This window comes from Gymnoscopelus microlampas (genome assembly GCF_963454915.1).
Source record: "Gymnoscopelus microlampas genome assembly, chromosome: 6".
Lineage (NCBI taxonomy): Eukaryota > Metazoa > Chordata > Actinopteri > Myctophiformes > Myctophidae > Gymnoscopelus > Gymnoscopelus microlampas.
The window spans coordinates 33,583,630-33,601,126 of record NC_139943.1 but is presented as its reverse complement, the minus strand read 5'-3'; the positions used below and the strand labels follow the sequence as shown (position 1 = coordinate 33,601,126).

At 47.1% G+C, this 17,497-nt stretch overlaps 1 protein-coding gene across 1 annotated transcript in view; it reads right to left on the bottom strand.

Annotated features, from left to right (window-relative positions):
* Positions 1-17,497, bottom strand: part of b4galnt4a (beta-1,4-N-acetyl-galactosaminyl transferase 4a) — a 331,744-nt gene that overhangs the window by 80,013 nt on the left and 234,234 nt on the right. Inside the window, exon 7 of the mRNA XM_084059091.1 lies at positions 8,409-8,476. Coding sequence (XP_083915217.1) covers positions 8,409-8,476 — 68 coding nt within the window. The remainder of the gene's footprint in view (positions 1-8,408; positions 8,477-17,497) is intronic.

Sequence of the window (17,497 nt, the reverse complement as noted above, 5' to 3'; positions counted from 1 at the left end):
TTGTTTGCTATAACTCAACTTGGACCATTTAGGGGCGCTAAATTATTGGGAAACCTACACAGGCTCAGCCCTGGCAGTGCATGTGAATAATTTAACACTGCATTAAACATTCTGGGCTTCATCCACAAAGCCTTGGATTAAAAAACAGAAAAGGAATAGAAATAAAGAAAAATAGGATGGCCACCCTCAATATCAGCTCTCAGGTTGCATAAGCAAAATGTGTTCATCTAAGTCAGAGAGTGTACAAATGGAACCAAATGAATCAGTCTAATTGATTTAGTTGCTTATAGAAATATATGTATACGAAATTACTTGATTGAATACTTCATTAGACAGAGATGTAAACAGCACGAGGTGCAGTCAGACATTTGGGACTTGTTTCCATTGTGGTCCTGTGTATTCAATTCATCAACATAGCATACAAATACCACCAAAATACAATATCATCAACAAATTGTGGGGCGTCGCTAGGCAACAGCCTGCCAGGTAAGCACCTCAGCAGGGAGAGTCAGTGGGACAGAGGCGGTGCACGGCCAGCCAGGCCCCGCCCCCAGCTGGGCTGCGTCATCGACGGGCGTTACCTGCCCGTCTACCTGTGGAATCAGCCTGAAGTGAGCGCAGCCGTGGCACCCAGCTGGGGAGCGCACAAACAATGTAAAAGCACCGTCTCTGCCTCAGTGTGGACTGACTCTCCACGCTGGCCAGACAGGTGCACAGGCGGTAAGCGACCCCCCACTTCTTATCCTCCTCCTCATTTACCTGGTGTTATATAGATCGGAGTCTAATGTCTGTATCTCTCTGTTATAGGCAACCTAGGACCTGGTCCAAACCTTACAGAGCGTCTGTGGACAGGAATCCCCCGCAGAGCGCGGGCAGAGGATTACGCACAGACTTTATATGTTTCACTGAACCCTGGCTGGGTAGTGATAATTATTGTTCTTGCCGACTTATGATTTGAAACGTAATAACAAGACGGCACCGGGGGAAACCCCGTGGACGTGCCGTATTCATTAATAAAACGCCCTGTGAGGCCTTCGCACATACTGTCTCCGAGTGTTGGTTTGGTTCAGTCTTCACAAGTGGTGGAGAATACGGGTACAGACTGATCCACGCCAATACCTCTGATTATGGAGCATGCACAGGCACTCACTGCGCTCCTTAAGAGCCAGACCGAGTTACAAACAGCAGTGCAAAAGTTAATGGATAAAATGACACGGGACCCGGTGCTCTCGCGGGCACCAGGCGATGTACTCACCAAACAGTCTCCGGATGACGATGTGGAAGCCTACCTGGAAGTATTTGAACGCACCGCCGCTCGGGAGAGGTGGCCAGTGGCTGACTGGGCCTCGCTCCTCGCGCCGTTTCTGACCGGGGAAGCCCAGCGAGCGTGTCGGGACCTGACGCTGGCCGATGCTCGAGACTTCCCCAAATTAAAAGCTGCGATCCTGGCCTCCCACGGCTACAGCCTCCCCGCCCGGGCCCAGAGGTTCCACAACTGGGCCTACCAGGTGGCCCAGTCTCCGCGACCGCAGGTAGCCGCTCTGCTGAGAGTGGCGCACAGCTGGCTGACCACCGGGGGAGATCCGCCCGCCATCGACCGCCTGGTGATTGATAGATGCATCCGCTCGTTGCCGCCTGATGCACGGAAGTACGCCTCTCAAGTCAGCCCCAGCTCCCTGGAAGAGTTGGTGGCCCTGTTGGAGAACCACCAGGTTAGCGTGGAGATGCTAAAGACGACCAAGATGGACGCGCCGCGTGGCGGCCCTGACGAGCGCTCCGGCCGCGAGCGAAAGAGGACGCCGCCGCCCAACCGCTCGCCTCCCCGTCGGAGGAACTCGGCCCCAGAAAGGCCCAGTCGGGGCCCACCGACCCGGAGGTGCTACGTGTGTGGCCAGCAGGACCACATTTCCTGGAGCTGCCCGGACCGGGACCGCGACGTCGCCATGCCTACCGCGTCCAGCGCGGACGGAGCCAGAGCCTGCCTCCACTCGGGAAGCAGCCCGGGAAGCCACTCCGTCCTCCCGGGGGGAGTCGACACGCACGCGCTCCTGGACTCAGGAAGCGCCGTCACCCTGGTCCACGCCGCCCTGGCCGGGCCCTTGGAGAAGACCACCATCCCGGTCACATGTGTCCATGGCGACCTCCGCCATTACCCGGTCAGCCACATCCACATCCAGACGCCCCGGGGCAACGCCGTGGTGACCGCCGGCGTCGTCCCGAATCTTCCCGTGCCGCTCTTGATCGGCTCCGACTGCCCGCTCTTCGCCAGGTACTGGGAGCCGGGCCTGACCCGTCCGCCGCCGCACCGCCGCCAGCGACGGCCCACTCGGCCCACTAGGCCCACTCGGCCCAGCCCGGCCACGGGCCGCCCGGCCTGCCCCGCCTTTGGAGCTCTCAGCGACACCTCCCTCAGCGGCGACTCCACAGGAAGGGACGCGGCGGCGCCCGAGGAGGAGGATCCACCCAACGCCCCGGCGGAGACCATGCCGGAGCCAGACGCAGACGCGGACCCGTTCATGGAGTTTCCGCGCCCTGAAGCGTGTGCCTCGGAGCGGAGAGGGGAGTTCGCCACGGCCCAGTGGACCGACCCGAACCTTGAGATGGCCAGGCAGCGCGTCGTGGCCATAGACGGACAGAAGGGCGAGGGGGTGAGTGACCTTGTGTCGCCATACTTTAATGTGAAAAATGGATTGTTATATCGGGCCGTGTTAGTTAGCGGGGAAGAGCTAGTGGAACAGCTCTTGGTGCCGAAACCGTATGTCACTCGAGTTCTATATTTAGCCCACACTCACCAGTTCGGGGCCCACTTGGGGGTGAAGAAAACGTATGATCGCATATTGGCTCGCTTCTATTGGCCCGGGGTGAAACGGGCTGTGGAGGATTTTTGCAAGAGCTGTCCGGAATGTCAAAAAATGTCTCCCCGTCCCTCACAACGTAACCCCCTGGTACCACTACCGATTATCGATGTGCCGTTTTCGCGACTAGCTATGGACATTGTGGGCCCACTCCCCAAGTCCGCCCGGGGCCACCGTTACATTCTCGTCATTGTGGACTATGCCACCCGCTATCCAGAGGCCATACCATTACGCACCGCGTCAGCCAAGGCTGTTGCGCACGAACTGTTAATGCTCTTTAGTCGGGTGGGAATTGCGGACGAGGTACTCACGGACCAGGGCACGTGTTTTATGTCTCGAGTTATGACACTACTGTACCGCTGGCTAAAAGTGAAACGCATACGCACATCGGTGTATCATCCCCAGACCGACGGACTGGTGGAGCGGTTTAACCAGACTCTAAAAAAAATGTTGAAAAAGTTGATTGATGTGGATGGCAAGGACTGGGACCAGTTAATTCCCTACGTCCTGTTCGCCATCAGAGAGGTGCCCCAGGCTTCCACAGGGTTTTCTCCGTTTGAACTGGTGTATGGGAGGAGACCGCGCGGCCTGTTGGACCTCGCCAAGGAAGCCTGGGAAAGCCAGCCATCTCCCCACCGGAGTGTAATCGACCATGTCGCGCAGCTGCAAACACGAGCAAAGAAGATTTGGCCACTGGTCCGCCAGCATATGGAGCAGGCACAGAGGGACCAGTGCCGCACCTACAACCGGGGGGCCAAGCTCCGGGAGTTCCAGGTCGGGGAGAAAGTGTTGGTACTGGTCCCCACCTCCGAGTGCAAGTTCCTGGCCCAGTGGAAAGGGCCCTACGAGGTGGTGGAGAAAGTAGGCCCTGTCGACTACCGAGTGAGGCAGCCGGGTCGGCGCAAAGGCCACCAGATTTACCACGTGAATATTCTAAAACAGTGGCACACAGCGGGCCCGCTGCCTTCCTCGGTCCTACTGGCCACCACCTCTCCGCGGACCCCCGCCGCCGTGCCGACAGGAGATGACTTGGCCCCGTCGCAGCGCCAGGACCTGAAGGAGCTGCTGGCGCGCAACGACGACATCTTCTCCGAGCTGCCCGGCCGGACCACCGCCATCCGCCATGACATCCGCACCAACCCCGGCGAAATAGTGCGCCAGCGGCCCTACCGGATACCGGAGGCCCGGAGAGTGGCCATCAAAGAGGAGGTGAAGAAGATGTTAGAACTCGGCGTAATAGAGGAGTCCCACAGCCCCTGGTCCAGTCCAATTGTGATCGTGCCGAAACCTGACGGGACCTTGAGATTCTGTAATGACTTTAGGAAGCTGAATGAAGTCTCGGCCTTCGATGCTTATCCCATGCCACGAGTCGATGAGCTGATCGAGCGCCTGGGACCGGCCCGCTTCGTCAGTACCCTGGACCTAACGAAGGGGTACTGGCAGGTGCCCCTGACAGAGAGAGCCAAGGCCAAGACGGCGTTCTCCACCCCCGAGGGCCTCTTCCAGTACCGCGTCCTGCCGTTTGGAGTCCATGGCGCCCCCGCAACCTTCCAGCGGCTAATGGACCGGGTCCTGCGGCCCCACCGGGACTATGCTGCCGCGTACCTCGACGATATCGTCATACACAGCCCTAGTTGGTCCCAGCACCTCCTGCACCTCGACGCCGTCCTGGGCGCCCTAAGACGAGCCGGCCTCACCGCGAACGCCAAGAAGTGCCGGGTGGGTCTAGCGGAGACTGACTATCTTGGATACACCATCGGACGAGGGTGTGTGAAGCCCCAGGTCCGGAAGGTGGAGCGGATCCGGGACTGGCCCCGGCCCGCTACTAAGAAGCAAGTAAAATCATTCATGGGTCTAATCTCATATTATCAAAAGTTTATTAAAAATTACGCTACTATTGCAGCACCCCTATATGAGCTGACGCGCCAGAGCCTGCCCCACCACGTCGCTTGGACAGCGGAGACTGAGGCGGCGTTCGTCACGCTGAAGGCTGCACTATGCGAGGAACCGGTGCTGATCGCCCCGGACTTCCAGAAGCCGTTCCTCCTCCACACCGATGCGTCCGGCACCGGGGTCGGAGCCGTGCTGGCGCAGGTGGTGGAGGGAGACGAGCACCCGGTCACGTTCATCTCCAGGAAACTCCTCAAACATGAACGAAACTACGCCACGGTGGAGAAAGAGTGCCTCGCCGTGAAGTGGGCCATTCATCACCTGCGGTACTACCTGTGGGGGAGGACCTTCACGCTCGTCACGGACCACGCCCCGTTGAAGTGGATGGCCAGGAACAAGAACCGAAACGACCGGGTCACCAGATGGTTCCTTGAGCTCCAAGACTACCACTTCACCGTGGAACACCGTCCAGGGAAAGAGATTCCCCACGCCGACGCCCTCTCGAGGCTGTACGAGGAAAGAAGTGAAGCTCCCGACCCAGGCACGGAGCTTAGGGGGGGGATATGTGGGGCGTCGCTAGGCAACAGCCTGCCAGGTAAGCACCTCAGCAGGGAGAGTCAGTGGGACAGAGGCGGTGCACGGCCAGCCAGGCCCCGCCCCCAGCTGGGCTGCGTCATCGACGGGCGTTACCTGCCCGTCTACCTGTGGAATCAGCCTGAAGTGAGCGCAGCCGTGGCACCCAGCTGGGGAGCGCACAAACAATGTAAAAGCACCGTCTCTGCCTCAGTGTGGACTGACTCTCCACGCTGGCCAGACAGGTGCACAGGCGGTAAGCGACCCCCCACTTCTTATCCTCCTCCTCATTTACCTGGTGTTATATAGATCGGAGTCTAATGTCTGTATCTCTCTGTTATAGGCAACCTAGGACCTGGTCCAAACCTTACAGAGCGTCTGTGGACAGGAATCCCCCGCAGAGCGCGGGCAGAGGATTACGCACAGACTTTATATGTTTCACTGAACCCTGGCTGGGTAGTGATAATTATTGTTCTTGCCGACTTATGATTTGAAACGTAATAACAAGACGGCACCGGGGGAAACCCCGTGGACGTGCCGTATTCATTAATAAAACGCCCTGTGAGGCCTTCGCACATACTGTCTCCGAGTGTTGGTTTGGTTCAGTCTTCACAAAATATAAAACACTATTATGTACAAAGTAGAAAAAGGGAAAAATAAATAAATGAATTATGAGCAAGAATACGTCTGTAATTGGTTCTACTGTAAATGTCGGTTCGATATATCTGCGGTTAACTGGCCAGCCCTAAGCCTTTGTGTTGAGAAATACTTGACGCAAATTTGGCCTCTGGCTGTTCAGAGGGATGTGAGGAAGAGTTTAAAAACCTTCTCATATTAATGAGAGAGACGTCTCTCTGCCGACATCAATGTTCACATGTACTCCAAATGCTCAAGGGGAACTCAGCGCATGCATGCATTCACTCTCTCTCACACACACACACACACACACACACACACACACACACACACACACACACACACACACACACACACACACACACACACACACACACACACACACACACACACACACACACACACACACACACCACTGTATTAGTATACATGTGAGGACATCTGCATTTTGGGAATGCGATTTTAAGAATGTATAGTTTTTTTTGTTGCCATTTTAACCACAACCCTTAAAATAGCTGATCCACAAGCTCACAACGCATCACAGCGGGATGTGTTGTGAGCTTGTAGATCAGCTATTGTCAGCGCAAGTGAAAACATTGAGTACTTTTTCCATCACTGCTTGTGGGGACATTGTTCTTCTCAAGTATAGTAATACAAGCACAAGCACACACACACACACACACACACACACACACACACACACACACACACACACACACACACACACACACACACACACACACACACACACACACACACACACACACACACACACACACACACACACACACACACACACACACACACACACACACACACACGCGCACACACACACACACACACACACACACACACACACACACACACTCAAATCATCATCAGCTCTCAAGTGTCCAGTCAGCTCTTGAGCCATCTATTTCCTGCGGTATGCGTTGTGCTAAAAGCCTCTGGATGTGATTATGTGGCAGAGGAGGAGGAGGAGGCCGGAGGGCCACTGGCTTTATGCATACATGAACGGCCACACAAGAGCACTTTAGGCCGGCAGCGCATCAAAGGAAACACAACACCACTTAGCACAGGAACAGAAAGGGACTGAAATGCCATTTCACTGACAGCGGTCAGGACACCAATCCCCACAGAGGCTGCGATGGCCAGGTGAGACGCATTATCATTTCTCACAATCACTTTCATATAAGGGCCTGGGCAATATGAGGATATTATACCTACTAGACCTGCTTGGGAACGATGACAATAGGGAATGCATGCCCCACCCTGTTATGCAATACCCGTTATACCGGTTGTCATAGCACCCGTTTTAACCGTCTGTCGGTTTGTCCCTTTTGTGCCCATATATGGAGATCACATTATCTGTCTGTCTGCCTGTATCCCTTGTGTGCCCATATATGAAGATCTCTTTATCTGTCTTTATATATGGAGATCCCTGATGTTATCGGTATATGGGCATATATGGGCCTGCCCATATATGGGCATATGGGGGGGGATCGGCAGTTGTGGAAAGTCTTTGTGCAGAGGTAAACGTCTGTGGAGAATGAGTGGAGAATGTCTGAGGAGTGCAAACTAACTGTGAGAAGTGGACTGACTAACTTATCAAATGGCAGGTGTGGGGAATTTGGCAAAAGAAGCTTAGGCTGGGGTTGCCGTGGCAATCAATTGGCTCATTTGGGCGACAGCCAGAGCCTTTCTCTTGGTTCTGGACAACCGCCTATCCGACTGAGTTGACTCCGGGCACTGCACTCACTCGGGTCGTCTGCGACGTGTGTGCAGAATTTGAAGTCGGGCGGTCGAACGTTTTCGAGATATGTGGATTACAGACCTACATACATACATAGGTACGTACAATACATACATACATACATACATACATAGATTCGGTGCATTTATTGTAAGAAGATCATACCTGTGATACAGTATGAGACTACAGTATATGTCGTCTGGGATTTTGGATATGGTTGCTGTCGGTTAGAAACCTTGTACTGTATCTCCATATTTCAATAGTTTTTTCTTGTACATTAATGCCATACTTCATCATACAAAAGGGTCACTCAAAAGTAGTGAAAATAGCAAATCTACAAGCTCACAATGTGTCACGGAACAGCATTGTAAGCTTGTAGATCAGCTATTTTCAATATTATTATTATTTTCTTAATAATGATAAAAAAAGGAACGGTTTTGGACATACAAGGTTTCCATTCGACAGCAACAATATCGTACTTTTGTGGCACAAGTGTTGAGTTTTCCTGGTTTCCTATTTGACGGTTTCAAAAATGTTAAAACATTTTCCAAAATAGCTAAAATAGTGAGAAAAAAAAGAAGAGAGCCTAATATGGACCCCTGGGGGACTCCGGTCAATGAAGTAAATAGGGTTTAAGTGGTCCATGTACAAGAATGAGAATGAACACGTTCCGCGTGTGGTTATTGGTTTTCGGTACTTACTGCACAGACTTGGACGACTGGGACCTGAACTTGCTGAACTCGCCGGGAGCGGTCCACTCTGTACCCAGCTGCACAGGAGACACAGGAGAGACACACAGGAGAGACACACAGGACAGACACACAGGAGAGACATACAGGACAGACACACAGGAGAGACACAATGCATGAGTTGATACCATGCACAAGAGAGATGGTGACTCAATACTGTAGCAGCTTGCTGGCCATAATGCTGGGGTGCCAGTTGTCTTGGTCTGACAAATAATAAGGCATGAAACAAACAAACAGCAACCCAAGGGACTGACAGATTACCATATATCAACCCTTAAACAGTCTGTACACATTACCATATAGAACATAAGGGAAAATAAACACACACACACACACACACACACACACACACACACACACACACACACACACACACACACACACACACACACACACACACACACACACACACACACACACACACACACACACACACACACACACACACACACACACACACATACACAGAGTAATACAATGATCCCACAGTGTATTAGACAAATTATAGGGAAACCAAATCCCTCACAGTTCAACGTTCAGTCCAGTACATAGTTCTAGGTGCAATATGCGTCCCACACAGTTGTACAATGTTCTAAACGCAATGCAACACCACAGCTCTGAGTTCAACGTGACGCAGTACACACACCCACGTTCAGTTTAATGTAAATGATTCAAGCGCCCGTTGAGTCTGTCAAAATAACCAGTCATGATCAGTAGATTATTCCCCACGTTTAGCGATTCAGTCAGCGTACTCTCACTTTCTTTTTAAAATCTTTTTACGTTTTGTATCATTATTATTGTTGCGTTATTATTATCTATGCTGCTGCATTGTCTGAAGCTAAACAAAAATAAGATTTACTCTTATCACCCGTACACAAGATGTAACAATAAAGCACAACCTTCAACCATTGATTGATTGAGTTCAATACAAGGTCTGTTAAGAGGATTTTAAACCCAAGAAAGCACTATGGCTTGTTTCCATTGGGTTCCTTCGTACTCAATTCATCGACACATTTAATGACAGACAAATATACACTACATTGAAAAAACATCATATAAACGGGTAGAAATCGAAAAAATATGGACAGAACCATGAATCATATGAATCATAATAAAGATTCATGCGCTGGCGAAGGCCAAAGGGCTTCTGCTCTGTGAGTGCTGTTGCGGAGTATTAAATATTTGAAGAGATATCCAACTTTTGTTTGTGCGGTTGTTCTTTTGATGTTCTATGTTTTTCTTGAACCATGCACAAGAAACAGATTTTTACCTCCTACAATGTGTTGTGTTTTATCGAAAAAGAAACTAGGATACCAGGTAAAAAAAAATCTAACCTAGCATCTGTCAACACAGATTTGTGGTCAAGAAAAATCTAAGTAACAAAGATATGAGAACAAGTCACCAAGATCTGTATAGTAAACTACCATCTGTCGGAAAGGGTGACATATTGCCTTGTAGATCTGCTATTATCAAACATTTTAGTACTTTTACTTTTGGTACTTTAAGTACATTTTGATACCAATACTTTTGTACTTTTACTCAAGCAAATTTTGAATTCCGGACTTTTACTTAGTAACGAGTACTTCTACATTGCAGTGTTGATACTTTTACTTAAGTAAAACATTTGAGCACTTTTTCCACCACTGCTGTGTGTGTGTGTGTGTGTGTGTGTGTGTGTGTGTGTGTAGTCTTTGCACGTGTACGTTTGGAATGAGTGTAGACAACCCAGCAGTTGTTTGTGCATGAGGCAGAACGGCTCATATACTGTAGGTTCCCGCCTGAACTGTGATGACGTTGCAAATCTCCAGCCACTGCCCTGCTCATTATAATTCCGTCACAGCGAACTGAGTTCACAACGGCGAAGACTAGAAAAAAAAAGTCTGTGTGAACAATCCAGATGGCTTGCATTGTTCCAACAGGAGGGAAAGTGAGGAGTAATTGAGAAAATGAGGGAAGGCGCAGAATCCATCAGGCTGAATCGATGGGGAGGAGAGTTCTTTTAGCACAATGTGTGTGTGTGCGTGTGAGAGAGAGAGAGAGATAGAAAACGAGGTGAGGGCAAATTGCCATAAACTCAGAGGAAATGGGAATTAGAGATTCATTACCAATGCCATCTGTAAAGATGCCGGCTCATCGCCGTTCTCCGGGGTCTTGTTCCAACGCCGCAGTCACATTAATGCCTATTCATTTCCTCATGCCAGCCAGACACGGCGAATTACGGTTCGGGCTATTGGAGCGGTATAAAATAATAAGGATATGAGGATCACAGTGGGCATGCCTTCAGTTGTTTGTGTTGGCCACCCCTGCAGGTTTTGCAGAGTTCTGTAATCGGGTAGAGCTCGACCAATGCGAGATGTTTGGGCCCTGATTACCGATGTTTTGACCGATAGTATTTCGTCCAAAAATTGCAAACATTTTGAATCAATTTGGAACACTTGGATTTGATTAAAAGTTTGTATTTGAGAATAATCAACTTATAAGCAAAGACAACAAATAAAAAATAAACACAAAGCCGTATTCACAATGTTCTTCGACACATCGGCTGCATAACTGTACTGTACTGTACACTAGCCCTGTTTGTAAACACCTATTGCTACTGATCCTCTCTCTGGGCACCACAATGAATCATGTGGTGAAGTGCGTGTGTGTGTGTGTGTGTGTGTGTGTGTGTGTGTGTGTGTGTGTGTGTGTGTGTGTGTGTGTGTGTGTGTGTGTGTGTGTGTGTGTGTGTGTGTGTGTGTGCGTGCATGTGCATTTGAATTACTACTTGTGAGGACATCTACATTTTAGGATAACTTGTGGGGACATTTGGTCCTCACAAGTAGAGTAACACACGCGCGCACACACACACACACACACACACACACACACACACACACACACACACACACACACACACACACACACACACACACACACACACACACACACACACACACACACACACACACACACACACACACACACACACACACACACACACACACACACACACACACACACACACACAGGCACCTCTGAAGTGTATGTTTGCTGGCATGGGAATAGAGCGACCAGGGGAAGAAGCAAAGCTCCCTAACAGGCAGTAATGCCTGCATGGTCCAACATCAACACGGTCCTCCTCTGAGAGGCTCTGTGTGAGGCTGGTTGGCCGCAGGGCAGCACCGCACAATGTGAGCCACTGTCACTTCACTCTGACACCCACCTGAAGGGTACTGCTGGTGGGCACAACACCAACACACAACACCAACACACAACATACACACAGCACCAACACACAACACCAACACACAACACCAACATACACACAGGCACACGAAAACGCACACGCGCACAACAGACACGTCCAACACAACCATGATGACGTCGCTGTCGAGCAGAAACCTGCTACAGGTATGTTTGTGTTTTTTTCCGCAAATTAACGCCCTACTTGATCATACTACAGCGTCACACAAAAGCATCAAAAGTAGCAGATCTGCAAGCTCGAAACGCGGCACGAAGCCACGCGTTTGGAGCTTGTCGATCTGCTACTTTTGATGCTTTTGAATTTGAATACTGAAAAGGAACAGTTTTGGACATAATATGAGGTTTCCAACCGACAGAGACGATATAACACTGGAAACATTTAACCACTTGAACCCCAGGCAGCATTCATATTCTGGGGGGAACACAGATTTTGTGTAGATGGAAAAAAGCTGTCCAACTCCAAGTACAGTTGCAGCTCAGGTCCGTTTGCAGTCTAGAGGGTTTAAAGTGTTGAAAATAGCCGGTGCCAGCCAGGCACAACAAACCACGCCCCCCTGCTTAAACAAATAAATACTGGGTGAGCTCTGGCTTTGCTCCTAGGCAGTGAAAAGGGTCAAACCTTCATTTTGTTGTTATTTTGACGTAAATTGGACCGGTTTTTTTTTGGATGAAATTATGGCCGACCACCACGGTGCCTCCGGCATGGCCGGGCGCTCCAACCAACACAAATGTCTGTGTACGTTCACAGGCTGTGTCTTTGTTGCTGCATGCGTGCTGTTCCTCCACACACGTTGTTGTTCCTTTCTGGTGAAACTAGTCACCAGTGGTGGAAAAAGTACTCACATTTTGTACTTAAGTAAAAGTATCAATACAATGTAGATATACTATGTTACAAGTAATAGTGCTGAATTCAAAAGCTACTTGGTAAAAGTACAAAAGTATTGGTATCAAAATGGACTTAAAGTACCAAAAGTAGAAAGTACTCGTTATGCATAATGTCCCATTTCACAGGTTTTCAAATGTATAATTTTTTTTTGAAAATAGCAGATCTACAAGCTCACAATGCGTTGCGATGCCACGCATTTTGAGCTTGTAGATCTGCTACTTTTGCTATTTTTGAATTTGAATCCTGATAAGTAACAGTTTTGGACATAATGAGGTTTCCACCTGACAGAGACGTATAATAACAATAAATGTTGAAATCACAAAGAAATTTGTTGAAAAAAGGAGGGGACCAACCTCAGAATAAGTCAAGTTTATGATCGTTTTTTAAAGCAGTGGTAGGTTTGTTAGTGATGGTTTTCTCCGGCAATGCGAGAATAAGTCAAGACATTTTTCCTCAAATTAAACACAAATGAGTTATAACATCTCTAAGTAACAACTAAATGCAAGCCCATAGGCAGCACTAACGTCTGCTTACAATGGCAGACCGCTTTGACTTCGCCAGTGAATTTATTTAATATAACGACCGGCCCAAATTCAACATAGTCAATGCTGGGGGATAAACCAATTAGCCTAATTGTTTTATAATTCAACATACAGTAACAGTTAGCTCATTCACTACCAGAACTTCTTTTTTTTGCGTTTGCCCACTGCCAGAGATTTTTCATTGAAAAAAAAAAAGTACTCAGGAGCCGAGATACAGAACTTTTAAGTTTTAAGTTAACAAGGAAGTGGATGGGAGTCTAGATCTTCGAAAAATCATATCTCCTTGGTATTGGGTCAAATTGTGATATTTTTGAATAGCCAATGTATAAAATATGGATAAAGTGATTAAATTATTGTGATGCTGTATTTACACATTTAGCTGGGGACCCCATGGAACCCCCCCCCCCCCCATCGCCGGACCCCATTTTGAGAACCACTGAACTAAAATACCCTACTGACAAAAATGAACTAATCTTTAAAGTCTTACTGCATGATTAAAATAAAAAAGTACAATTTAGTCACATGGATTTTAAAAAGTCTTTGACTGCTTATTTTTAATACAAAACGTGTCCATTGTGTTCTGCTCATCTCCTCTTGACTGGTGCTTTATTTCAGATAGATCAGTGTATTTATTCATTCTTTTTTAGTTGAAGAATTCAACTGGTGGGTAGGCTGACTGCATTTCAGGTGATTCCTTTGCGACAGAATCTTCATTAAAATACCGGTCTCTTGTCACTGCGGTGTGTGCTTTTGAATGCGTAAGAGGGACACAGGCAGCTTCCACTGAAAGTCAAATTGCTTTGAGAACTCATGCTTGAGTGGAGGCAGAAAAGAAGAATGCATTCCTTTGCCAGAAGCTTAAAACTTTGAACTCTGTGTAAATGGGAACGCCACGAGATAACGGTGCTCAGAATGTTGTACTCGACTACATGGTTTTCTCTGAGAGTTGTCATTTACTGTACCAAAATGGAAAGAGGCAGTAGTCACACAGCACTATAGCAGAGCAGTAGAGATGTCCTCCTGTAGACGGTGAGACGTTAGAGAAGCAGAGCGACCGGGTGCTTATAAGCTAATATTACAAAATGTCATCTGGGATGTCCAAATTACCTCTAACTCTAATCTCCATATTTTAACTTTTTGTGTTTTTTCGTGAATGAACGCGCTATTTGATCATACTACAGCGTGACCCAAAAGCATCAAAAGTAGCAGATCCACACTGTGAGGTTTCCACCCGACAGAGACGATTTAAAATAAGTATGTTACTTAGTCCGGAACATGTTGCAATGATTGCCATGATTTTTATTAGAGCTGAACAATTGGAAAATAATAATTTGTGCAATATAATTTACAGTAGTTTACAAATCGCAGGGGCTGCAATTAATGGCTTCTATTAATTCCAGTATGGTACTGTATGCAAATTGTAGTCATACTAGTCAAAGGGCTAAACTTTCAATTAAATATCCTTAATTGAATGTCCGTTAAATATCAATTTATGTTGACAGTATCTACTATTGTAGTGCATACTGTACATTACATCTATGCTACTCGTGATGGAGTCCTATATATTCTCCTTTTATAACAAAAAAAAACGTAACTATCCAACTATATTCTAGAATAAAAATAACACTAATCTATCTGTACATAATATGTCCCTATCCAGATGTAAAGGCAACCGGAAACTACATCAGTCAGTACAAAAAAAAGTTACAATTTGTGTCATCTTCATATTAACATACAGTGTGACTGCACTGACAGCTAATCTGACAACACACTGACAATCTTGTGTTCATACATTTTAATACACAACCATGGGACTGGAGTAACTCTTCATTAACATCAGCTCTTTACACATTTGCATCTCTTGCATAACAGCAGTACTTTGGTGAACATTATTCACCCACTTTATCTCCTCTGCAGGAGTTCGAGTTGCTTAAAATGTCTTGTGGTTGAAAATCAAAGGACCCTCGTTCGCTTCACCAGTCTGTTCTTGCACTGCCCTTGAGCACATAATCGCATTGAATTAATTAATAAATTCACACATACATGTGTGCATTAATTCATTGCTGTTGTGGGTACAGGGGATATCTTGTGTCGTATGATTAAAAGTCTCTGATGTTACATCCTGTACGGGTGTTTCCGTTGATACTGAATAATTAGTATCATCGGTATAGCACCCATACAGGATGTAATATCACCCTGCTATTGATGTCAATATGGCCGCGTTGAAAAAAATGTCTATTACAACACCGCACAAGCCACGTTCACAAGCTAATGACTATTTCCTGCCATTAATACTGTATGTGTCCCATTGGGAAAACATACATCTGAACATTAAGGCGTGTCCATGTGATGATGTATTGGTAACCCGATCTCACCGATGCTTGACTGTGTGTGAGGAGCATCTCTCACAGCTTGTCCTCTTTATACACTAATCCACGGAGCGCTGCCCTGTAGGTGGCGCCGCCATTGCTGTGGTGTCAGACTCGATCAGCTGCTGCTGCGCGGTGTCAGTCAGCTGCAGTCACTGACTGCTCACGTTACTCTTTTACCTGCTTTTTTACTAACTTTTACTAACACTAACTTTACAAAAAGATGTACAGAAAATCGGGATGAACCTGTGTAGTTTATGGCTGCTCCAACAGCCAAGCAGGTAAAGAGTAACGTGAACAGACGGACAGAACCGCAGCAGCAGCTGACTGAGTTTGACACCGCAGCAATGGCGGCGCCACCTACAGGGCAGCGCTCCGTGGATTCGTGTATAGAGAGACAAGCAACCAAAATAAATTCACGATTTATAGTTACAGTAGCTGTGTGCCGGTGTCTCTGTCACGCCCACAGGAGCTCCTGTCTCCACCATATCTTAACACTCCTGATGTTAACAGGAGACTGAATTTCTACCCTGTCTCCTTCTTGGCTCCTGAATTGAAATGTATCCTGAATTTCTCCGGAGTTTGGGGAAACTCAACGCTAACCCTAACAATTTCTGTACTTTTAGGTTTGTAATGGATGATGAAATTACAAAATGTGCACATCATTTGACATTTTCATATCACAGCAAAGAAGCACAGATGAAAAAATGCAGTAAAATTAATGTTTATAGGCTTAGTATAATATGGATTTGAACGAGATTTACACGGTGCTAATTTGATTTTGTCTTATATGTTATAAACGCCACATTTTAGAACACTGTGCTGTTGCAGTTTTTAGACGCAATGCGACGTGTTGTATACATTTAAGCCTGATTCAACCAAGCGTAATTCAAGCGTTATATAACCTTATGGTCCAAATGGATACAATAATTGTTTCTAAATGGGGAATGAAGCTTTAACATAAGGCTCTATAGTAGAGGATGTTGTGGAATGCTATGTGTTTCCCTGCTGTGGTTCTGTGCATTGCTTTCATGTGAAACAACCACCCACAGACGTGGCTAATCAAAGACACAATTGTTAATATGAAAAACACACGTAATCTCTCCCTGCTCAACGCCTCTGAAAACAGCAGATGTTCTTTAAGGTAAGGTAATACATTGACACAAACACAATGAACGCACACAGAGGACATTGATTTTCAGAGTGCAATTTTTTACAATTCTACAATTTCTATCTCATTTATGACCCTTCTTTAACTAAAGCCGTAAATGTTTTTTGGTGAGCGACACCCATGCACAAGTATAAATCAGGCATAACTCAAACCCCAATCCTTAAACCTAACCTCTATGTCTAATCCTAACCTCAACCTGAATCCTTTCCTAATTGTAAACCTAAGTCCCCCACTAAAAAAAAGTGAGTGAGCGGTGCCTTTGATGAGTTAATTTCATTAAGCTGTATATGAACTAGTGGAACAATGTTAAATCTCTGTTCATTAATTTCAAGGCTGCTCAACGGCGCCACTTGAAGTTAGGTCACCCGGCAGTACTACTCTAATTGATGTGTGGCCGCTGGTATTCAGGCGGTACTACTCTATTTGATGTGTGGGCACTGTTATGCAGGCGGTACTACTCTGTTTGATGTGTGGGCGCTGGTATTCAGACGGTACTGGCAGTATAACTTTATTTGCGCTGATTAGAGCAATTGTCACCGAGTTATGGCCATTTGAAATGTTAGAAACTGCTGTAACACTGCTGTAGTGCCCCATACAGTATGTGTGCTATTTAGGTTTATTTATAGTTACTTTGAAGTATTTTTTTATGATTTATGAACTTTTAAGTACTTATACTTAAATTAATTACTTTTTACTTACTTTAATTACTTTTAAGTAAATTTACTCAAATGTGTTACTTTTAAGTTATTGTACTCAGTTTAGTGACTTTTAAGTACTTTTACTTAGAGTATTTTTACAATTTATTTACTTTGAAAGTAAAGTGTGTG